This window comes from Muntiacus reevesi, chromosome 1 (genome assembly GCF_963930625.1).
Source record: "Muntiacus reevesi chromosome 1, mMunRee1.1, whole genome shotgun sequence".
Taxonomy (NCBI): domain Eukaryota; kingdom Metazoa; phylum Chordata; class Mammalia; order Artiodactyla; family Cervidae; genus Muntiacus; species Muntiacus reevesi.
Genome location: NC_089249.1, coordinates 179,536,839 through 179,560,457, shown reverse-complemented (window position 1 = coordinate 179,560,457; position 23,619 = coordinate 179,536,839). Strand labels below are relative to the sequence as shown.

The 23,619-nt window shown below is 55.3% G+C and overlaps 1 protein-coding gene across 5 annotated transcripts in view; it reads right to left on the bottom strand.

Annotated features, from left to right (window-relative positions):
- Positions 1-20,342, bottom strand: part of FLT4 (fms related receptor tyrosine kinase 4) — a 40,611-nt gene extending 20,269 nt beyond the window's left edge. For all 5 annotated transcript variants that reach the window (XR_010662472.1, XM_065931216.1, XM_065931236.1 and 2 more), the window contains exons 1-10: positions 20,229-20,342; positions 6,824-6,920; positions 5,882-6,126; positions 5,570-5,682; positions 5,298-5,460; positions 4,943-5,082; positions 4,502-4,670; positions 4,089-4,206; positions 1,286-1,440; positions 1,038-1,200 (exon numbers count right to left, since the gene is read on the bottom strand). Coding sequence is in view for 4 of the 5 variants with exons in the window: in XM_065931216.1 (XP_065787288.1) it covers positions 1,038-1,200; positions 1,286-1,440; positions 4,089-4,206; positions 4,502-4,670; positions 4,943-5,082; positions 5,298-5,460; positions 5,570-5,682; positions 5,882-6,126; positions 6,824-6,920; positions 20,229-20,295 (1,430 nt within the window). In the remaining variant the exon portion in view is untranslated. The remainder of the gene's footprint in view (positions 1-1,037; positions 1,201-1,285; positions 1,441-4,088; positions 4,207-4,501; positions 4,671-4,942; positions 5,083-5,297; positions 5,461-5,569; positions 5,683-5,881; positions 6,127-6,823; positions 6,921-20,228) is intronic.
- Positions 20,343-23,619: the final 3,277 nt, after the last annotated feature.

Sequence of the window (23,619 nt, the reverse complement as noted above, 5' to 3'; positions counted from 1 at the left end):
TACAGCTGCAGCCCCTCCCTGGGACGGCTGTGCATCCCAGCACCTTTGGTCTCAGCTGGGATGAGGGTCTAAGGGGGCTCAAGGGAGGCTCTTGTCTGCCTTTAGGGAAGCAGAACTGGCTCTAGGGCTCTGTAATCATGCAGAGCATAACAGTAGAGCATCAGATGGAAGCACATTTGGAGGTGCCAGTGATCTGCAACCTCACAGTTATTTGGAAGAATCTCTTGTGAACCTCGAATGTTGTGGGCTGGCCACCCCTAGTGAATCTCCCTAACTGACCATGCCAAGGGCCACAGTCTCTCTGCCTTGTATGGCTGCCTCGTCTCCCTTGGTTCCCCAGCCCGTGATCCTGTCCCCTTTCTCTTAGGATCTCTTGCTAAATGGCACATGTGACTAGCCCCTCCCCTGCCCAGCACCATTCACTGTCTCTCTAGTGCCTTCTAGACCACCGACCAGCTTGGCGCCCTCCATTCCTGGCCCTTGCTGGCTCAAGTTTTCTGTTCTCCTGGACTGTCTGTCCTACTGGCCCCCAGGTAGGGCAGTGTGGCCCAGCAGTTGGGCAAGCCCTGCCGCTTACTGCCATGACATTAGGAAAGTCATGTGCCTTCTCCAGCCTCACTTTCTCCTCCCTAAGGGGTCATGGTGAGCACTGCACAGATGGGATGGTGAGCCTGGACATGCTTAGCGTGCCCTGGAGTTCACTCAGTACATGTCTCGCAAAACCAGCGCAGGCCTGCCTGCTTGCTGAGGGGTGCCCTCCCTAGTGCCCAGAGGCGTGTCCTTTGGGGAGCATCGCTTTCAAGGGAGAGGATGGTGGGAGCTGCACCATCCCTGTGTCCAGCCGGGCCTGACAGTACAAGGGAGGGTCTGAGCCTTGCAGAGTCAAGGTGAGCTCAGGGATTGGCTATAATCCATGAATTGATAGGGTTTGGGTTTAAAGCTGAGCTATGGGGAGGGTGCTGGTACTGAGAGAGGGTTATGGTTGAAGTTGGGGATGGGGCTGGGAAGTGGGGGAGGCAGGGTGGAGCCACACTCACAGGCTGCGCTGGCTGAAGGTCCTGCAGGGTGTCCACGGCCGCCAGTGCCACTTGATGCCGAGAGGATGGGGCACCCCGTAGGCCGTGCAGGTGAGGGCCTGGCGACTATGGCGGGAATAGATGCTGGGGGAGGAGGCCTCCTTTTCGTGGATGTGGGGGGGTACTGGAGACATAGGCAGACAGCCAGTCAGTGTACCCCCAAATACCCCCCTGTCCCCCTCCCCATCTCCTGTCCCACCCACACCTACCATTAACCACCAGCTCCAGGCTGATGTTACGCCTCAGGCCAGCCGCGGTGTTCCACAGGGCCAGGGTGTAGATGCCTGCACTGGCCTCCGTCACCTCCTTGAGCACCAGAACATGGGGACTGTGGCGCCCGGACACGGCCTTCCTGTCCTTGTACCTGGCCCAGGAAAGGAGTTCAGGGGGCTGTGACCTCCACCCCAGCCCTGTCCTGTCCCTCCTTCCCTGAAGCGCCCCAGCCCCGACCACTAGGACACAGTCAGGAGGTGGGAGAGGCCTCCCAGCCCCAGACCTGCTTCTGGGACGAGCAGCAGGGGTGAGGGCTGTGGCAGCCGACTCTGGACTGGGGAACAGACGGCTGTGCGGATGGTCCCTGGGCTTGAGCTGTGAGGGCTCATGACACCTCCCAGGCTCAGGACCAACCAGAGTCCCCAGGGGTCCCTGTTTCTGCCATAGGCTTCACGGGGGTGTGCTGTGAAGGAGTGGAGGAGTGATCCCTGAGGCCGAAGCTCAGACCCTGACCACGTAGGGGTCTGGGAGCCCTGACCCTGACTCTGCCCTTCCTGGAGCTCTCCAGATGCATGGGCTTCTTGTTGCCCTGCCCCCTTTCCCAGGGCCTTTGTACTCACTTTCCTGCTTTGCTTGCATGCTAGACATCTGCAGGGCTCCCTCTCTCCTATATCCACCGTCACCCAGCCGTCAGAGCAGCTGTGTGGACCAGGAGCTGACCCTGGGCCCTGCATCTGCTTGTCTGCATGCTAGTGTTCACACACGTGTCTGCTGATTGTTGGTTCCCACACTGAGCTGTACGTATGGTCGCTGCCATATACCCTATGTGAAGAGCAGCACCCAGCACACATAGGTTCTCAGTGTACATGTGTGTAAATGGATGACTCATACCCCAGAGGAGACTCCTCTCCAGTCCTGAGTTGGGAATGCTACAGGCAGCATCTCTGGAACCCAAGCTCTGGCCTCTGCCTGGAAGTAGCCCTCAGGCAGGAATTGTCTTCTGGTTTACTAAGCCAGAGAGACAGGAGGAAAGCACAGCCCTCGGGATGGAAAGTAACAGCGAGGGGGATGCAGGGGCCTGGCTCTCAACTGCTGCACCACAGCCCATTCAGAAGAGGTTTGACTTGCCAGAAGTCACACAGCAGGGCAGGGCAGAGTAGGGCCAGGCTGGGAGGCCTGCTGAGCTCTGGTGCAGAATCCTGGTTGCTACCTGCTGCGTTTGTGATCCTTCACTGCCTCAAACTCCAGAGTCTTCATGTGAAAACCAGGGAAACCAAATGCACCTTCTTGCAGGTGTGGTCAGGTCTCCCAAGATACAGCCTTGGTGTCAGCATGGTGCTGGACACACAAAGGCTGTTTTGGGGGCTAGGACCGGCCTGTCCACTAGATCTCTGTCTGTTCACCTGCTAGTAGTCATCACATGATTTCCTGGAAGAGCTGACCCTGGTGGGGTTATGCTCACCACAAATATCCTGGGGCAGTTGTCTCAGTGGACAGTGGGCCCAGCTGAGCGCTTCTTGGAGGCAGCTATTGACCAAGTGAGAAAAAAAAAAAAAGGGCCAGATGTGGTGGGAACGGTGAGAGGAAGCCAGCTGCCTGAGGATCAGGCCTGGACCAGATCTTTGATGCAACAGAGCTGGCCACCCTCCCAGACAGGGCCAGTGCCACTGGCCTTGGAGAGCAGGGGGCAAGGCCTTAGTCCAGCCTCCACCAGCACCCTTCAGGATGCTGTCTCAAGTGTCCCGGGCCTGCACCAGATGGCCCTGATGGACCCCAGAGCCTGAGCCTCACAGGGAGAGTCACGGAAGTCCCAGGCCCAGGGCTGCCGGGGCCCTCCCAGAAGAAGCCTGCTTCCGGACTCTGGCCAGAGATGTGGGATGCTGGCTGAAGAGGTCTGGGGTTCGTCTTGCCAAGCTCTAGGTTTTCAGAAAAGGTCATCCTGCCTGGCAGGAGGTGCTCCAGGCTGGAAAGGCGAGGCTCCCCTGGCCAGTTGTGAAAGGACAGAGCAGATGAGTCCCAGGAGGCTCAGGGCTTGGGCAGGAATGCCCTTCCCCTTTCCTGGCCTGTTTCCCTTCTGTGTATGATGAGAGACAAGCAAGAGTGTGATCTCCCAGGATCAGGCTGTATGGACTGCTCAGGTGGCTGAAGGGTGCATGGTGGGGTGCTGTGCCTTCCCGAGCTCTCGGGGAGCATCTGGTGAAGGTAAAGCCATCACTGAGGGACCTCTCTCTGACTCTTGGCATACCCTGCAAGGGGTACCTTACTCTCAGGTCACACACCAGGAGCGGGGATCTCGAACTTGTAGGCCTCCCAGAAGCTCCAGATCACTGCCACACAGCTCTCAGGCCCAGCTCAGAAATCCTTGTGAAACCCTTATCATATCTCCAAAATTCTGGTTAGAAGTTTCCTGGGGGTGGCAACCTGTTTGGAGAGGAGCCTAGGAAACCTGAAGCCATTCCTCTATGATCCCCTCCAGTGGGGGCCCTCAGTGAGGCTGAGTGGGTGCAGGAAAGAGATAAAGCCCTATGCTATGCCCACCGCACCCACACATAGCAGGAGGCCAGTATTCACACTCTTTCACAGTTTAGCAGCAATTCAGGCCAACCTTCCCTCGAGCCAAAATATCACATGATGTGTATATTCGTTGGAATCTTCATGGGGGCCCCCCACTCAGGGCATAGGTCCCCATCTAGGTCTCAGGAAGTAGGCCCTGATGGGGGGAATTTTGCCCTTCCCTCTCTGTGGCTCTTTCTTGCACTGGACTTGGTAGGTAGGGAGGGGCAGGACCCAGGGAGGTACCATTGGAACTCCGGTGGGGGATAGGCTGCCAGCTTCACAGGCAGCTTCACCAGCTCATCTCCTGCTGTGGCCTCTAGAACCGGACCCTTGAGCCATTCGACGCTGATGAAGGGCTTCTCTGTCAGACGGGAGACATCAGGGTAAAGTCAGGGCTGGTGTGGCTGACCCAGCACCACCCAGGGATTTGCAGCCACCCCCAGTGGCCAGATGCCCTGCTCTCTGGGGCATGGGAACTGGGCAGTCCACCCACTCAAGACCCTCCCTTCCCTCTGGCTGGACTCCACATTACTCGGGTGCACCATGACCTATGACCCTGGGCCCACACCGCACAAGAACCCTTGTGCTCCAGGCTTGACAACTGACACCCAGCCTAGCCCAAGCCACGCTGGCCACAACGAGCTGACAGGCCGTACCGTGCACAATGACCTCAGTGCTCTCCTGGAACTGCTGGATACCATTGTTGGCCTGGCACACGTAGGGACCCAAGTCACTCTGGCTGATGTTGTGGATGGTGAGGATGCTGGAGAGCTCTGTGTGAGTCTGCTGGGAGCGCCGCTCTGGTACCCACTTACCCCGCTCTGCCTGCCCAGGACCAGGGGAAGCACAGGCTCAGAGCAGGTGGGCTCCGACAGAACTGACCCCCAAAGGCACACCCCCCAGCCCAAACAGCAGCAGCTCCAGAAGCCTTAGACTCAGACTCTGACTTTTCCTTGGGATAGGAAAACTTCCCTATCAGACAGGGGCTCCTGGGACAGAGGGAAGAACGTGTGGGCCAGACCAGGGTGAGTGTGGGCTGCGACAGGGATTCCTGGGAAGGATTCAGGTACAGCCCCTGCCAGGGGTGCCGAGCTCACCTGCTTCCCTGGATAGTTCCAGTCAAACGTGACACCTGAGTTGAACTCGGCCCACACGGTACAGTTCAGGACCAGTTTTTCGCCAACCAGCAGCTCCAGCGATCTCTTGGGGAACAGCTGGATGTCATAGAGCTCGTTGCCTGGTGACACATGCACAGGGACCCCATGCCCTTTGTAGGACAGCGCCAGTGTAGGACAGGGGCTGTAGGACAGCCCCTGAGACCAGCCAGACCATGGTGCCTACAGCCCCACTGCTGGGAATTAGCGGGCTCCTGTCCTCTTCCTGCAGCTCTCCTCCCAGCACGTGGGCAGCAGCAGCTGGGGGAGGGTCTTGCAGCCCTGGGCAGCCCCCTACCTGTGATGTGCACAACGAAGGGGTTGGACAGGAAGGCCTGGCCGCCCTGGGTGGTCTCACACTGCAGGTACAGAGCGTCGCGCAGCAGAGGGGTGGGCACCCGCATGCCCCGGCGGTCGTCCCACACCACCTCCTGTCCATCAGGTTGCAGTGCTGTGCTTTGCTGTAGGGACGCAGGGGCTGTCAGGGCCCAGCCACCCCTGCCCCTTGGCTGTTTCCCCAGGGACAGGGCCGGAGGGCCGGATCGAGGGTGGAGACGGGCGGGGCTGTACCGAGCGCAGTGTGACGTTCAGGCCGGGGATGGACACCCGGCAGGGCACCCACATGGAGTCCTTCCTGTTGACCAGGAGCGTGTCTGGCTTGTTGATGAATGGCTGCTGCCAGTCTGAAGAGAGGAGACGGGGCCAGGGAGGGGCGGGCAGAGCTCAGGGAGGCTGCCCAGGTGTGGGGCCGCAGGGCAGCCCCTGCTCCCCCAGGGTCCCAAGGCTGGGGTTGCAGCCGCAGATGCCAGCCCCCTCTTGAGGACCCGGGACCCTGCCCATGGCTCCTGAGTGCCCTTGGGGGTGGGTTCTGGGCTCCCTCACCTCTCACGAATACGTAGGTGCTGGCCGCAGTGGTGCCCTCAATGCGGGCCTTGATGTACTTATAGTGGCAGCGGTAGCTGCCTGTGTCGTTGGCGTGGGCCTCCTGCAGCCGCAGAAGCTTGCAGTAGGGCCGGGCATCTGTGCCTTCACAGTCTTGCACGGTCCCCGTGTCCTCACCGCCCTTCTCCTCTGGCACTGGCACAGCCTGAGCCCCGGGCCAGGCCCACTCCAGGGGGTGCTGCCCCCTGGTGAAGGAGGCAGGACATCAAGAGAGGCCCGGGCCGCAGCCCTGGGGGACAGTCCCTGTGGAGCCTCTCAGAGGCCCCGCCTGGCTCATAGCCCATCTCGCTCAGAGGTCAGGGCAGACCAGCACTCGGGCACACACCATGAACACAGGGCGGGGAACCCCTGAGTCCCCTGGGGCCTCTGCATGGCGCCTGGGCCTGCATTTGGCAGGCTGTCCTTCAGAAAAGCCTGAGCCTCAGATTGTGGCTGGGGCTGAAGGGAAGATCACAGCTTGGCAGTCTGTGTAGGGGGTCTGGGGCCAGTGAAGGGTGGCTGACTGTGGGCGCAGGCAGCCGAGCATTCGTGTAGGATAACCTGGGGGTGGGCATGGGGTGGCCCAGGCCAGTACGGGTTGACTCAAGGAAGGATGGCAGGGTGAGAGACCTGTGGTCTGTAGGAGACTGTGAGGGGTGGGTATGGGTGAAACGGGGTAGGGTGCAGGGTGCCTGCGTCTACAGGGCTGGGGATGGTCTGTGCCTCCAAGAACCAACACTGAAGCTGCTTGGGAGCACCCTAAGCCTTGAGGCCTCTCTGCCTTGGGGTTGGGGTGCTGCCTTCTGAGCCCTCTGCCACCATTGCCTCCGCCTTCTGTAGGCTCCTTGGCCTGCTAGGTAGGAGGGACCCAGGCCCAAGCCCCCCTGGGTGAGGGCTGAATACCTGCAGGAGATGGACAGGCTGTCACTGGAATTGATGACATATGTCTCTTCCGTGATGTTCAGGGTTGGCGGGGTCATGGAGTAGCCACTGGCCAGGCCTGGGTTGGGAGATAGGGTTAGCGTGGACTGGGTCATAAGTTCACGTGATGATATGGATCTGGTGCTGGCGGGCCCCTCCGCAGGGCAGGTGCTGCCTAGCCCTTCAGCCGGGAGCAGGACGGATACGGCCCAAGACATCTTCACCTTAGGTGAAGCCTGAAGTACATTTCCTCGGCGTTAAGACCCCCCAGCCACTGCACAGCGCAGACCCCCAGACATGCCCCGGACTGAGGCCTTGTCTCTCCCTGGGACTCTTCCTGTGACCCTGCCCTCTTCTGCACCCCGCGGAGTCTGTCCCACATGGGCTTGGTTCCATCGGTCTCTCTTTGCCCCCAAGGGACCTTCTGGCTGCCCGTGCTCCCCTCTCCCTGCCTCCCCTGCCTCCGTCCCTCCATTATTCCAACAGGTCTAACCCCCACACAAAGAACTGCCTTGCCTGGTTAAACACTGACCTGTGACCCTCCAGGACCTGGGCCCTGCTGCCCACGCAGCTTCTCAGTCTCCCTCCTCCTCCCAGCAGGAGAGAGTCGCATGCGTGTGTACACATGTGTGTGCATGTGTGCTGTCTCTGTGTGCCTAGGTGTCTGTGGGCACAGATCTGTGTTTAGAGGACTGATGATGAGTGCTGTGTGTGTGTGATTTCGTGCATGTGTGTCATTGACATGTCTGTGCGTGTGTGCACGTGAACTTGTGTATTTGTGTGTATGATCCTGGAGGAGGGTGGGAGCAGGCCCTAGGGGAGGTCTGGGCCTAGAACTCTGGCAGATGCATCCTGCCAGGACCATCCTGAGACAACAGGAAGTGAGGACTGTGTGGCTGGAGGCCCAGGGCTGTGTTCTGTCCCTCCCCCGAGTCCCTGTCCTCCCGGGGGGCACAGCCCGCTGCCCTGCCCTAGGCCCCAGTCCCACAGGTCCAGTTCCCCTGCCCTGCCCAGTTCAGCTTCCTGAGGCCTAGAGTCTTGCCCTGGCAGCTAACTGTGGGAGGCAGACCTTGGAGGAATCCCCACTATAGTTGGTTCTACATCACCCTGACCCCAAACTGCCCTAGAAAGCAGCACAGGATGGCCCACTCTGCATACCAAGATCTCATTTCAGCATCACATGGGCCTGATAGCTGCCAGGGCCTGGCCTCCCACTGGCCAGACTACTCTACGTACCACACCACCACTGGTTAGCGGCAGACGGCCTCACTGAGCATCTAATCCAACTAGTGTCTAGTCCAGCCAGGGAACCTGAGGCCCTCCAGCTGGACTGCATGGCCAGCTGCTGGGACCACCATGCAGTCTCTTCTTAGCTTGAAGCCAGTGCACCCCCTCCTGGCACTCAGCCCTGGGGTCCCCAGGTGGGAAAGTAGCAGGTCCATTCCTTCCCAGGGTGGGTTCCGGCTCCCCATCACAGCTCCTCACCTAGTCCTGGGGCTGCTCTGGTGGAGAGGCCCCACAGTGGGGAGGATTCCTTCTGGTGGTGAGGGGCTGGGAGTGAATGCCAGGAGGACACCGCTAAGGTGGATTTTCAAAGAGAAGTGGGATTTTCCAGGCAGTGGAATGTGAATAAAGCCACTCTACAAACTGGCTTCTGAGCTACAGAAGCGGAGGAGGGGCAGGGATGATAGACTTGGGTTTGGACATATGAAGGGATGACAGAACCAGCTCCCTAGTGGACCACTTGGGGGTCGGGCCTGAGGCTGGTGTTTGGGCACCAGAGGAGACGGGCAGCGGCCAGGACCTGTTTGCCCTGGGTCATTTGTACGCCATTGTGAGGGCTGTAGCGTTCTGGGGCCCCTGGGAAGGCCAAGCTAGGGTGCCCTTCCTTCCCTGAGACGCTCCTCCAGGGCATGCCCTTGGCACTAGGGCTTGTGCAGTCATCAGCCCAGCTTCCTTTGGCAGCTCTCCGTTCCTTCCAAGATAAAGTGGGGAGAGCCCAGGCCCGTCCCTCCTGCCCACGCCTCTTCTCTCCGGCTTTAACTCTCGAGACATCTGAGAGGCAGGCTTCTCACTGTTGTCCCCGAGTGCCAGACTTCATCTTGAAGTCTCTGTGTTCATTCTTTCACCCTGGACATTTGTACTTCCCTCCCTGCTGTGGCTGTCCCTCTTTAGGTTCTAATTCACAAGTCCTTCTATAAGGGGCACTCAGGAGACACTTAGGCAGTGCTGGCTCCTAGGCTCATGATGCTAGAACACTTACTAGACTAAATCATAGTTTTCCGGTCACATCTGAACAGAGACTGCATTTTATTCATCTTCCTAACCTTCGGACAAAAGAGGTACACACCCCAAATTGAGGATATGTATTCAAGAATACGTGGGCAAACTGGGAGATTGTTGAGGGACAGGGAGGACTGATGTGCTACAGTCCATGGGGTTGCAGAGACGGACGTGATTTGGTGACTGAACAACAACAAATTCAAGAATGGTAGGATGGATGAAGGATTACCAGATGAATGAATGGATGATATGTGGAAGCATGGGTGAGTTGAGTGGCTATATGGGGTATGGAGCCTGTAGGAGCTTCCTCCCTAGAGGCTATCATATCACCAAAGGAAGCATCTGAATCGCTATGCTAAACAGGAGGTTCATCCATAATGCTTGCCGACCCTCTCACCCATCTGAGAGCCTCTCCTTTAGAGCCACATGCCGGATTCTGCAACCCCACTTCTGCTGGACCCTGAGTGAGCAGTAGTCTTCACTGTACACATCGCTGACCTCCTCCATCCTTCCTGCCTTAACTGAAATCTGCATTTCTGAGGACACCACTGCCCCTGGGGTGGTTACTGCTCCCCATTGCACACGTCAGAGAACTCCTTGTGGTCACTTCCCCTTTTCCAGCAGCACCACCCACTCCCCACTAAAGCTGTCATCAGTCCTGTCCTGGTCACTTCCCCTCATTCTCTGCTCCTGGCTCTTCAGGTCCCCCCACCTCAATCCAGGCCATTTCTCCAAACTTCGGCAGCCACAGCACTGAGTCACCAGCACCCTGGCCTTCACGGTCCTCATCTCTATTGTTCTCCCTCCTCCCTTCAGCCCCTCACTTCCTGGGCATACCCTGGTTTTGGTCCCCACCAGAAGCTGTGTCATCATCGAGTGCCTACTTTCCTGTACTTCTCTCTTTGCCTCCTCTGTCTCCTGCTAAGTTTCACCACTGCTAAGTCCTTCAACCTCATCAAAACGTCCTGGCCAGGAACCCCTCTGCACTGCCGCCTCTTCCTGGCCCCACCCCTCTTTTGGCACTGCGTGGCCCACAGCCCATCATTCTGAATGCTCCCTTGCCCCTGACTGATTCCCCAGCCCCAGTGCCCACGTCCCTCAGAGGCTCAGCACGCAGCACAAAGCCCGAGGTCTATGCTGCTTCCCCTCTCTCTCCTGTCGGCAAAGCCTAAGCGACCCTCGGGCTGAAGCCCAGGGCAGTCCCTCCTCCTTCCCTCTCAGCACTAATGAAGGAGAGCCATTAGATGGAGACCTCTCATCTTCCCACATTCAAGTCCCACACCCTCCCCACACCCTCATCTCTGACATTCCTGCTCCCCAGGCCAAGCCCTCCAGCATGCTGGGGATCCAACCTCTGCAGATCATTTCTTTCTTTTCTGGTTACCGACTTTCCTCTATGCAATCATCTCCCATCTTGTAAACTAACAAACAAACAAAAACTCCTCACTTCCTTGATCCTATATTCCCTTCCCCTTTTCTACTCCCATTCATAGCAAAAATTCTGTTTGCTGTCTCCTTCCTTTCACATTTGCTCATCTTCCCACAGAGTGCAGCCTCCTTCTCTACTTCATGGAACCACTGGCAAGGTATCCCGTGACCTCTGTGCTGCTGCAGGAGGCTCTCCAGGGCAGGGAGCAGGGCTGTTCCCTCTTCTGCTGGCTTCTGTGAGCTCACCCTCCCCGCATCTTCCATCCCTTCTGCCCAGCACCAAATACTGTCACTCTTAAGTGGTCGTGTATTAGGTTGGCCAAAAGGTTCATTCAGGTTATTCCATATGATCGTATGGAAAAACCCAAACAAAATTTTTGGCTGACCCAGTACTTACAAAATCTCTACCTCCAGCCCAGACCCCCTTCTCTCAACTGCAGCTTTAAGGGGTAAAATCATGCTTAAACTTCATCAGGGACTTTCCACTCTACTTCAAGGAACTTCCAAACTTCTGGCTGTGGCCTGGCCGTTGCCCCCTTCCACACCCTCCAGGTCTACTCTTACCTCCTGCTCTTGTCTTCCAGCCCCCGTGGCCCCAGGCTGCTCTGTTTCACGCCAGGCTCCTTCCTGCCCCAGGGTTTTACACACACCTCTCCTCCTGATCAGCCTCTGCTTACGTGCCTTGCACAGCCAGGCCCTTCTCACTTTCAGGCCTCAGCTTAGACATGACCTCTGCGCCCCCCACCCCCAAAACCTAAGTCCTCCTTTAAGCTCCACCTTAACATCCTGGTTGGTTATTTCTTTCTTCTTGTCATAATATGTAATTTTGTTATTTACTTAAGTTATGTTTTTCCATTTCCTCTCCTAGACAATAAGTTTCAGTGGGGTAAGGACCCAAACAGTCCCTTTTCCAGCCCACTCCATGCCTAGCACGGCACTTGACACAGAGTCAAGGCTCCGTAAATCCTTGTTGAATGAATAAACAAATGGACAGATGGACAAAAGGACAAATGAGTGGATGAATGGAAGGATGGATGGATGGAAGGATGGAAATGTGGAAAAAAGAAAGGGTGGCTAGATGGAAGGACAGGTGGACAGTCAGATGGAGGGATGGGTAGAAAGATGAATGGATGGATGGAGAGAAGGATGAATGAATGGCTGACTGAATGGTTGGTTGGTTGGCTAAACAAACCTCTGCAGTCAACCTTTGGGTTAAAACTTTGTCAAACCTTGTTGTGCCTTGTAAAAGATTCCAGTTTTAAAGGCCAGGTCCCCTGGTGACCATGAATACCCCAGATTGCTCAGCAGCTGGGGGAGATTCAGGCCTGTGCTGCCATGCCCTGAGGCTCCATACTGCCCAGCCCCCACATGCAACCCCAAAGAAGGCGCATCCTTCCTGCCTGGCTGTTGTCTGTCCCCGCTGTCCTTCCCTTCCCGAAGCAGGAAGCTCTGTCATCCTGGCCTCTGCCGCAGTCCCCCTGCCTTCCTGTTCCTGGCCCAGGAACTGGCTTCTTCCTTCCCCTGGCCAGCGGCCCTGGCCCCCTGGCCTGAGCAGAGCAGGCAGGGTAGGCGCCAGGCTGAGGTCAGGGGGCCAGAGTGCATCCCTCCTCTTTCCCGTGCTGTCAGCAGCCTTGGGCAGGGGGCCCTGGGGTCAGCTGCAGGTGCCGGGTATGAGAGCAGCACACCGGGATCCTGGGTGAGGGGCAGACAGGAGGGCGGGAAGGCCGGTGGGCTAGACACTGACCACATCCCAGCAGTTATCGCCTTATTTGATCCTTACACTTACTGGGAGGCAGGGAGGGGTCGGGAGTTCAGCCAGCAGGGAGGACACTGAGGCTCCAGGCTCCAGGTCAGCGGCAACCAGCAGCTGTGCAGGAGCCAAAGTCTGCCCCCGTCCAGGCCCACCCCTGCCTGGGACTCGGCTCTCACACTTCTCCGTCTCCTCCTCTCCCATTGCCTCCGCTAGTGCCAGTCTCCCGACCTCTCTGCTCCCTGACAGTCTCCTCCCTGGCCTCCAATTTGCCCCTCAGCCCAAAGGATGTCTTCCCTGGCTCCTTGTGGCCCTCCCGATCTATGAATGCCCTCGGCCCGGCCTCCAGAGCTCTGCCCTGCCCCACTGGCCCCCTTCCTGGCCAGCTTCACCTCCCATTACTTCTGCCACACAGTCAGGATATCAGCCACACCCAGCATCCACTGCTGAGTGCCCCTGGCCCTCAACTACCACACAGGGAACGACTGCATCACTGATGGCTCCTGAGGTCCAGGATGTGACTGGGCCACACCTCTGTCCTGAGGTCCAGCACCACCAACCCAGGCCCATGATGCCAGCATGGTGCTCCAGCCTGGGGGTGCCACTCCACCTCTGGCATTGTCTCACAGTAGTGGTTTTTGCATCTGGCAGTTTCTTATTTCAGGCCCTGTCATGATCACCCCGTGGGTAAGAGGGGCTGTACAGCAGTCCTGCTAGTCGGATCCACAGTCTCCTGAGCAGCTGGGCCCTGCAGACTGCAGGCAAGCTGAGGGGGAAGCACCGGGGCCAGGGACAGCCAGGCGGGGACTCTGTGCAGCAGCCCCAGGGCTCAGCCAAGCTGGAGAGCCTGCTCTTCCTTCGCTCTTGGGGCCGGGCTTGTTCACTGACCTTGGGGGAAGGCTCACGGCGTGTTCTGCCTTGGCGTCCCCCGGCCACCCCCACGTGGATGGCAGTCTGGGTGCCGCCCTGCAGGGCTGAGAAGGCTAGGCCGGGAGGGGCTGTTCAGAGAGAGGGCTCAGAGGCCTGAGAGTGCAGCTGTGTCCCCTCTCGCGTCACTCTGTGTGACCCTGGGCAAGTCACTTCCCCCATCCACGCCTATGAAGTGAGAATTGTCCCCAGGATTACTGAGAACCACAGAGCACTAACAGCATACTATCACACGAAGAACCGCGGTAAGCATATGCTGCTGCGGGCTGAGGCAGACTGGGGGCCTTGCTGCCTCTGCCTGCTGAGGGCTGTGCCTCACACACCTGGAGCGCTCACTGCGACCTGGGGCTCACTGCCAAGGCTGCGGGGCCGTCAGAGAAAGTCTTGCCAGTGGAAGGGAGTGTTCGCATGAGTTGAAATGGACTTTGTAGAATGAATAAGAAGTTGCTGGTCCAGGAGGAGGGCGCAGAGCGCAGAGGACCACGTGGCAGAGCGCTGGTGACTGTGGGCTGTCAGGCAGGCAGAGCTGCCAGGAGCTGGGGTGCAGCGTGGGGCAGTGAGGGCCCAGAGTGGCGCCACAGGTCACAGGCCGAGCCCTAGGCTCTTGGCAGGCTCCCTTAACTGGAGCCCTGCTCAAGTTGCGCTCCCTCCTCCTAGAGGTGGCCCACCTCTAAGCTGCCCCCGCCTCCCTGGCAGCCCTCCTGAGCTCCAGCCCTAGGGGGCTCTGCTTCCCAGATGCTTCCTGCCAAGTGCCCCCAGCCCTGAGACCTAGCACATCCCCACCACTGGGGGGCACAGAAGTGTCCCTGAGCCCAGATGAGCAAGAGTAACAACGATAGCGAGTTCCCAGTGTTGGCAAGGCTGTGGGCAAACAGGCACTCACAGAAGTGAAAATTCTGCTCCTTCACTTTGACCCTCAAATTCTGCTTACCCCAATACATCCTGTTACGACAACAGACAACAAGTGCAAACACTTTCCGTATGCCAGCACAGCCTACACACTTGTGCACACCACACCCCTCTATTGCCCCCCTGAAAGAAGAAAGTAAAAATGCTAGTCACTCAGTCGTGTCCGGCTCTTTATGACCCCATGGACTGTAGCCTGTCAGGTTCCTCGGTCCATGGAATTCTCCAAGCAAAAATACTGAAGTGGGTAAACCTTCCCTTCTCCAGGGGATCTTCCCAACCCAGGGATCGAACCCAGGTCTCCTGCATTGCAGACAGATTCTTTACGGTCTGAACCACAAGGGAAGCCCCCTGACGTGGGTACCATCCTGATCATTTCGCAGATGAAAAAACTAAGACATGGAGGTTAACTCACTAGTCAGAGATGACCTTTGGGTGACAGGAGTATGGAAGCTGTTGTTTACTCTACACCTCCTCAGAACCAGCATCAACAGCAGAGTGGCTGGAAGCACCAGGCTTGCTCCGTGCCTCTCCCTACCACCCTGGCAGAGTGCTTTGCACTCCCAGAGCTCAACCACTGAGCAGCAGATGTCTTCTAGTCTGACTGCCACCCCTAGATGTTCCCAGACTGTCCTTTTCAGCCCCTTTCCTCACCATCTGACTGTCTGGCCAGCCTCAGTGTCCCATCCCCGGGTTACCACACTTTCCTCTCCCCACTGGTCCAGGCCTTTCGCAATGGTTAGAGGATCCTTCTGGAACACGAATTCCTCTTCTACCTAAAACCATTTCCTGCCTTTCTGACACTTGGAGATGGAATCTCAGCTTCTCATATGACTCTCTAGTCACCCTTGTCACTTGCCTGGTACCTGCTCCAGCCCTAGGCTTGCATTTTTAGGTTCCTGGGAGCCTCTCTGCACATTTCCACAGCTTCATGCAGCAGCTTGACTCATTACATTCAACAGTTCCTCAATGCAAGGATTAGATCCTTTCCAGGGTGGCATCGCCAGCGTGGGACTTGGCCCTGGATTGCTCTTGACTGGCTTGAGGATCCAGGGGACAAAATTACAGTGCACAGCGTGTGGGCAGAGGTGGAGGTAGGGATGGAAGAGCAGAGGTTCTGCACGGGAGTAGGCTCATCTGCCAGGGGCAGGCCCAGGGGAAAGCAATGTGTCTAGCAGTGTGCTGTTTTTGAAAGCTCTCTGGGACATCTAGGTGAAAATGTCCACGAGGTGGTCAGCAATTTAGGACCCCACATGCCTACCTTGCTGGAGTATGGATATGCCAGCTATACCTGCCCCTTCTTGCTCCTCAGCCCTTATGCCATCTGGCACCAGACCCCAGACACCTGTCACTTCCCTCAAAGCTGCTCTGACAATCTAATGAGCCATTTCACTCCTCTAATTTTCTAATTAATTTTACTAATCTCCAAGACAGGGACAACAGCCTACATCACAAGGTTAAAATCTTCACATACTCTGTGTGGAGAAATTTGATTAACCATTTCAGACTGAGGTGGGACTCACTGGTAGCGCGTGTTGTGAACCTACCCTAAAGCTTAGATTCTGTGTTCCTGGGGCCCACAAGGGGTGGGGAATGAAGCTCTCTTCCTGCCCTAGTAAATCCCTCCCAGCTGGTGCAGCATCACCTTCTGCCTGCAATTCTTAGCAGCCTCTCACATGTATGTGGAGCAGAAGAAAGCTCACACAGTGAGGTTGAGGTGTGGGTGCAGGCTAGGTAGATATGCAACTCGGGCTCCTCTTGGGGGAGGCCCTCTAGCAGGAGGGCCTGTACCATCAGCCCAAGGGGGGCTGGGGGGCTGAGGAAGGCTCAGATCTGTGTTTCAGAGTGGTCCTGCTAAAGCAATTTTTGGAAGCAGGGAGTGTTGGAAAGGCTGAGTGGGACTGTGGGCTGCTTGAGTACCCACAAGGGGTGAGATGGGGGGAGAGCACCCAAGTAGGTGCAGCAGTCATGGGTGCAGCCAGCTTTACCAGGCAGCTGCCCCGGCCTTTCTGGGGTCAGGGCTCTGCTCTGTGGCGGCAGGACGGGCAGTGTTATCAGACAGCCCAGCTGGCTCAGAGGTGGCCCCCCAGTGCTGCTAAATCTGGGCCACGGGCTCCTGCTGCAGGAAGAGGGAACGCAGGCAGGATGTCCTCTCCTGTGGCCAGCAAGTCCTTTCCCATGAACCCATGCTGACCTCACTGGCCACGTGGCGGGGCTCCCCCACTTGCCACCCTGACTTGTGCGTGCTCACAGGGCCACCCGCACCCCATCCAGCCCTCGGAGATGGGGCTGGCCTGGGATACTGGAGCCAGGCAGGGCTGTGCCTGTTTTGGGCCACACCCAGCCTCAGTGGCAGCCAGTCCCAAAGTCTGCATCTTCCTGCTCCCAGACTTCTCCCTTTAGTGTGACCGGAAAACGGAGATCCCAGAGGAAGCCAGCGTCTGAAAAGGATCGAAACTCAGGAATCCCTGGCTCCAGCTGGACACATTGGCCATGTCTTGCTCAGGGGTCCGTGCAAGGAGTGTGGGAGTCTCTGGACTCGTCTCCCTACCCACCCCTCTTCGCCAAGGGATATCTCAGGAATGTGGGGCACAGACGCGGTCCTAGTGGAGAGAAATCTGCATGGTGGGGGAAACACCAATATGGCAGCAGGAAGGGTGTAAGCTAGATGTAGGAAAAAACTTCTGCTCATGACTGAGCCCCCGCTTAATTTTCCTGGATTCCCTGACTTCCCTCTATCATATCACACTCCCAACTTTCTTCCTTCCTGCCTTTGACTGGAGGCCCTGCCTCCCCAGTGGAATGCCTCATCTTCCCCCATCTCCTCCTCTTCTCAGGGTCCCCATCTGGTAAACAATTTCGTGACCCTTTCTGCCACTTCAGCCAGAGACTGGCACTCATCCCTCTCTCTCCACCATCTCCTGCTGCCTCCTTCCCTGGAGTATCTCCTGGGCGCACCCGCAGCCTCCTTGTTGTGGGCCTTGCGTCTGCCCTTGCCCCTCTGGCGATGCCTTCAGGGGAATCTGACCATGTGGCTCCCTGCTCACACCCACCCTTTCCAGGTGTGCCGCTAGCTCCTGCGTCTCCATTTCCTGTCTCTTCCACCCCATCGCCCTGCCCCCAGGACTCTAGCCTCATTTGATCACCATCTGACTTTTCTGTCTCTGGGCCTTTAAGGCAGACCCCTCCAGGAAGCTCCAAGCTGGAAGCAGTGGAACCCACACCACCAGCTGGACCTCACTGGGGTCACTGAGCACTATCACCCAGGGCTGTGATGTTATGTTTGTGTCCCTGCAAGTCTGACACTTGAGAAGCTCCTGCAGGCTGGACTTGGTCCCAATCTTCCCTTCGCTACCTTGCACAGGACTGCAGCCCCCTTCCCTGGTTAGGCTGCCTGTCACTGCCTGCGGGTCAGGGTGGGGATGGCACAGCAAGGAGATGGCCAGACAGTCCCCTTGTTACGCCTCATGCCCAGTCTGGTGCCTGGTCACGTGGACACTGCTGTGGGGTGGCAGAGTCCTTTGGCCACACTGACCCAGTGCCTCCAGCATGCTGGGTGTGTGACACACCTGTGTGAGTCCTCAGAGCACCAAGCTAAGGCCAGTGCTCTGCCTGCACTGACTCACATGCCCACCCCACTCCCACACCTCTGTTCACCCCTGGCTCTGGCTCAGGGCCGAGGAGCAGGGACAGTGAAGAACTGGGATGGGCATGTGTGTCTCAGCCGTGGCAGGAGCCAGGATCCTTACAGCAGGCCAACCAAGCTTCCTGGCAATTGTCTCCTTCCTCATCTGTCCCTGGGGTGACTGCCCACTGTTCAGAGGCACAAACAGCCTCTCTAAAGTCTAAGCCCCAAGAGATAAAGCTTGTGGGAGGTGGCTTCTGCCATCTACCTTCTCTAGAGGGACATGATTGTGGTGAAAAGTCCAGCCCCAAGTACAGCCCGTCAGAGCTTGCCAGCTTGTTACAGTGCTATGCACGGGAAAACTGAGGCACAAGGAGAGGAAGAGAGGGGTCCAGGCAATACAGCAAGTAATTTAGGGGTAGAGCTAGGCAGGAGCCAGCTCTGGGACAAGCACCACATCTCTGAGGGTCAATTTCAGGGCCAGGCTGGCTTACCTGCCAGCACGTGGCATCCCACTGTGGCTGTGCTGACAACTGGCAGCACTGGAATGTCTGTGCTTCTGCTCCAGCACCCACATCAGTCTAGGGGCTTCTCAGGTCCTCTTCAGTCCAAAAATGGGTGGCACAAATATAAGACTCAGGGACAGTGGCAATGGTCTGCTCACCATGGGTTATCTCCTTACCAGCCATGCCCTGGTCCAGCCAAGGCCATCCCCCTCCACGGGCCCCTTAGCTTCATTCTCTCTCTTCTCCCTCACTGCCCAACTTTGGTAAGAATCACCTGTACTCACTGCAAGACTGACTTCTCCCCCCTCTGTCTGCCACCTTCCACTCTACTCAGGTGCACCAGGATGTGAACCTCTCCTGGTTTTCCTTACACCCTGCATGTTGGATGTTTTCTGTCTCCCTGGAAGCCTCTTGCTCTCTGGTCCCCTCCTTGGGGAAGAGGGTCCCATCCTGGGACAGCTAGGTTCCTCTTCAGCCTCTCTCCTGAGCCTTGGACACTATACCCACTGCCTGCTGGATGTCTTTCAAGGTGGGACCTCCCACTCCTCAGCCCTGAAGTTCAACCACGGCACCTGTGAAAGCCTGGTCCTGGGAAGAGTGCAGGGGAGCAAAGGAGGGCCAAGGGGCAGCCCCTCTGCGCAGACCTGCCCTGACTTGGAGGCCAGAGGATGTCTGCTTCCACCCTCCTCCCCCTGGGTTCACCCACACTTCCCTTCACTCCACTCTCCCCAGCCCTTCAGCCCATATAGACACAGAGAAGGGGGTTCTGGTATCCCAAAGACCTGGGTTGAACACTGGGTTACTACTGGCTTCCTGAGGACTTTGTGGGAAGTTACCCCTGTCCTTGGTCCAAGTGTTCCCATTTGTAAAAAGGTTCTAGCATTTCCTTGTGAGGATTAAAAGAATTGAAACATGTAGAGCCAGTATTCAAAGCCAACAGTGTTTAAAAATAGAGGTGTCCATTTCTCCCTTCAGATCTCTCAGAACTACTCCCTCAAACACTGGGGACCCATGATGGGTCCTCCACCCTCTGACCTTCAGGGTCACTAGAGCTCTCATGGGCTTCCAGCTCATCTGCCTCTCATTTCTGATGCTTTACCCCCGACATCTCCAAACAGCCATCCCTCCCTCATCCCCCATATTATCTTCCCTCCAACCCCTCGTGGGCAGCCTTTAGTCATGTTCCCGTCACATGTCCCCACGCTGCCTCTCCTGTGTTGAAGACCCTCCCTTGCAGCCCCTGCCTTATGATCCTTAGCTTGGCCGTCCAGGGTGCTACCCCTCAAATACGGGATGGCCGGTCTTTTTCTCCTGCCACGCTGATCACTGACGAGCTGCTGACTCAAGATTAGCCTCAATTCCAACACCTGCACCCAGTCCTCCCGGACTACTCCTGTCTCCTCCATCCCGAGCTTTTGCCCAGCTTTTGGCCTGGGGAAAGTGAACAGCAACCAGAGTTCCCTCAGGAATACTGATCTCGAGCGCGGACTAGAGTCGCGGGGAAGTGCGCAGCCGGGACTACGACCCGGCGGGGATTTCAACCTCTGCGCTGGGGGACAACCTCAGTGCGCGCGGATCGCAGGATAGAGCAGTGCGATGCCCCGACTCCTCAGAAAAGCGTGTAAGCAAGCGAAGGATTCAGGTTGAGGATGCAGCGCGAAGGGGCCCAGGTCTAAGGGAGCTGAACCGGAGACCGTGGAGTGAAGCCGAGAACCCATCTCTACGCTGCGGGGCCGTCCCACGGCCCGTCCTCTCCCTTTCTTCATCCCGGCAAGCCCGGCCCGACTCTCTGTGCTCCTTCCGGGATCTGAATTCCTGGCTCTCAACCCTGTCTCCCCTCGTCCAAGGGTCCCGCGGGCCCCGTCCCCCGACCGGTCTCGCGTCCGTGCAGTCCCACCATTTGCCCAGGGAAGGCGTCCCCGCTCGTGGCCAGCTGCGCACTGGGGCAGGCGGAGGGCTCACCACGCTCGTTGTCGAGCAGTCCGAGGCAGAGCCACAGGCGCAGGCACAACGCGGCACCCCACTGCATCTCCGGCCGCGGTGGCGCGGATCAAACTTGCGACCGCAGCTCTCGCTTGAGTGTGGGCGAGATGCCCCGCTCAGGCGGGACCGGGGCGGGGCTGAGGCCGGGGCGGGGCGGGGCTGCGGCAGGGGCGGGGCGGGGCCGGGGCGGGGCCGGGTCGGGGCTGCTGCCGGGGCAGGGCTCCCGGGGGGGGGGGGTCTTGGATTCGAAGAGCAGCCCTCGCCCTCTAGCCTAGGAGACTGCCGCAGAGATGTGAGGGTGCTGGTGGGCGGGAAGGCTGGTCCGTGCCCCACTTCCGAGTCAACCACAACCCATCAGGCTGGCCACTGTGCGCTGAAAAAGGGCATGAACCCCGCCGCCAAGATTGGACAAAATGTGGCAGCTCGTATTTTTCTGTAATTTTCTTCAGTTAATAAATGCTATGTTTAAAGTAGGAAAAAGAGGAAAGCAATATAATTTAAAATAGCAATATATCAAATCTTTGAGACCATACAGTAAACTTTATCTTACCGCCTACGTGGTGTAGATGGAGACTGTACCCTTGGGCCAGGCACCCAGTATAACTAACCTCCATCCTGCAGGCATGTCCTCTTTAGATTTCCTCCAAATAGTTTTGCTCTGAGCTCATTCATAAGTCCTTTCATCAGGTGACAGTTTGCTCTCTGACTTGGCAACCCTTTCATAGACTTCCTTTCTCTTTTCAGTTATGTCTCTAGAATTTTCCTATTTAAAAACAAATCCCATGAGCATGACTGTCTCCCTCTCCTGCTTTTATAATCACAATTTTACTATCCCTCCGCCCTACCACCCATTCACCCTTGTCAAAACCATTGTTGAAAACAATTGCTACTAAATCTCTAATGCAAGAAAGAATGGACTTTAAGTTGTAATCATATATGGATGATTTAATAAATAATGTGTAGGCAACCAAATAAATGAAGTTAGATTCTTTTCCTCAACCATATGTTGATTTTCTTTCAACTTTTGTTTTTAGTTTTAATATATTGAAACTATATATCAATGTATTATAAATGCAAATTTTAAAGCAAACACTTCTGTTTCAGTCCCACAGATTAAAGAATATAAAATGGCATGAGCTTTCCAGAAGTTCTCCCTTTCTCCTCCTTAAACCCCAAATCCTGGCTTTATCATTTCCCTGCTTTTCTTTATCATTTTATTTTCCAGATATGTTTTGCTTGTTTTTTAACCTTATTTAAATGGATTAATTGTGCAATCTTTTTTTGCTCAGTATCTTTTGTGAGATTCATGTGTATTGTTATGAAGACCTATGAAAAAGTGAGTGTTAGTCAGTCTTGTCTGACTCTTTGTGACCCCAAGGACTGTAGCCCACCAGGTTCCTCTATCCATGGAATTCTCCAGGCAAGAATACTGGAGTGGGTTGCCGTTTCCTTCTCTAGGGGATCTTCCTGACCCCGGGATTGAACCTAGGTCTCCTGCATTGCAGGAAGATCCTTCACAGACTGAGCCACCAGGAAAGCCCTATGCTTCACTGAAGACCAATACTTCACTCATTTTCATGGATGCATAGTCTTCTGTGTGATACAATATAGTTCATTTGTGCACCAACTGTTGATGGAAGTTTGAGTTGTTACCAGTTTCCAACTTTTGCTGCTACAAACATGGTTTTGTATGTTTCTTGGTATACACGTGCCCTATTCTCTAAGTTATATGTATAAGAGTGACACTACTAGATTTCTTCTACTTTGTTGTTGGTACCAACTACTCTTCCATTATTTGCACATTTTGCACTCCATGGCAGTGTAATTAGTTCCCTGTGTTCCACATCTTCACCGACACATATTGTCAGTTTTAATTTTTGAATTTAGTCATTTTAATTGATTTGTAGTGGCATTTCTTTATGGTTTCACTAGATTTTCCCTAATTAATGTTGAATTTGAGCACATTTTAATAATTTTCCATTTGAATGTCAAGTCTTTTGCTTCTGAGCACTGCCTATTGTCGTTTTCTTATTGATTTGTAGGTTTTTTTCTTCTTTTGGCTGCTGAAATGTTTTATTCTATTAAAAAAAACTTTTTATTTTGTATTGGGGTGTGGTCAGTTAACAAACATGCAATGTTGTGATAGTTTTAGGTGAACAGTGAGGGGACTCATCTATCTATCTATCTATCTATCTATCTATCTATCTATCTATACATATATATATATATATACTCCCCCAACTCCCCTCCTATCCAGACTGTTACATAACATTGAACAGGGTTCCATGTGCTATAACACTAGTCCTTACTGGTTGTCCATTTTAAATATAGTAGTGTGTACATGTCCATCCCCAAATCCCTAATTATCCTTTCCCCCTGTCCTTCCCCTTGGCAACCTTAAGTTTGTTCTCTAAGTCTGTGAGTCTCTTGTTGTTTTGTAAGTAAGTTTATTTGTATCATTTCTTTTTAGATTCCACACATAATGGATGTCACACAATATTCCTCCTTCTCTGTCTGACTTACTTCATTAAGTCTGACACTCTCTAGGTCCATCCATGTTTCTGTAAATGGCATTATTTCATTATTCTTCATGGCTGAGTAATATTCCAACATGTATGTACCACACCTTTACCCATTCCTCTGTTGGTGGACATTTAGGTTTCTTCCATGTCTTGGCTATTGCAAACAGCACTACAATGAATATTAGGATGCATGCATCCTTTCGGATCATGTTTTTCTCTGGATATATTCCAAGGAGTGGGATTGCAGTGTCATATAATAGCTCTATTTTTAGTTTTTTAAGGAACTTCCTTACTGTTCTCCTTAGTGGCTGTATCAATTTACATTTCTACCAATAGTGTAGGAGGATTCCCCTTCTCTTCACATCCTCTCCAGCATTTATTGTTTGTGGATTAAAAAATTAATTAATTTGTTTTAATTGGAGAATAATTACTTTACAATATTGTGGTGTTTTTTGCCATACATAGACATGAATCAACCATGGGTGCACATGTTTCCCCCAGCTTGAATCCCCCTCCCATTTCCCTCCCCACTCCATCCCTCTGGGTTGTCCCAGAGCATCAGCTTTGAGTGCCTGCTTCATGCATTAAACTTGCACTGGTCATCTATTTCACATATGGCAATATACGTGTTTCAGTGCTATTCTCTCAAAATATCCCACCCTTGCCTTCTCCCACAGAGCCCAAAACTCTGTTCCTTATATCTGTGTCTCTTTTGCAGACTTGCATATAGGATTGTCACTACCATCTTTCTAAATTCCATGCATATGCATTAATATACTGTATTGGTGTTTCTCTTTCTGACTCACTTCACTCTGTATAATAGGCTCCAGTGTCATCCACCTCATTAG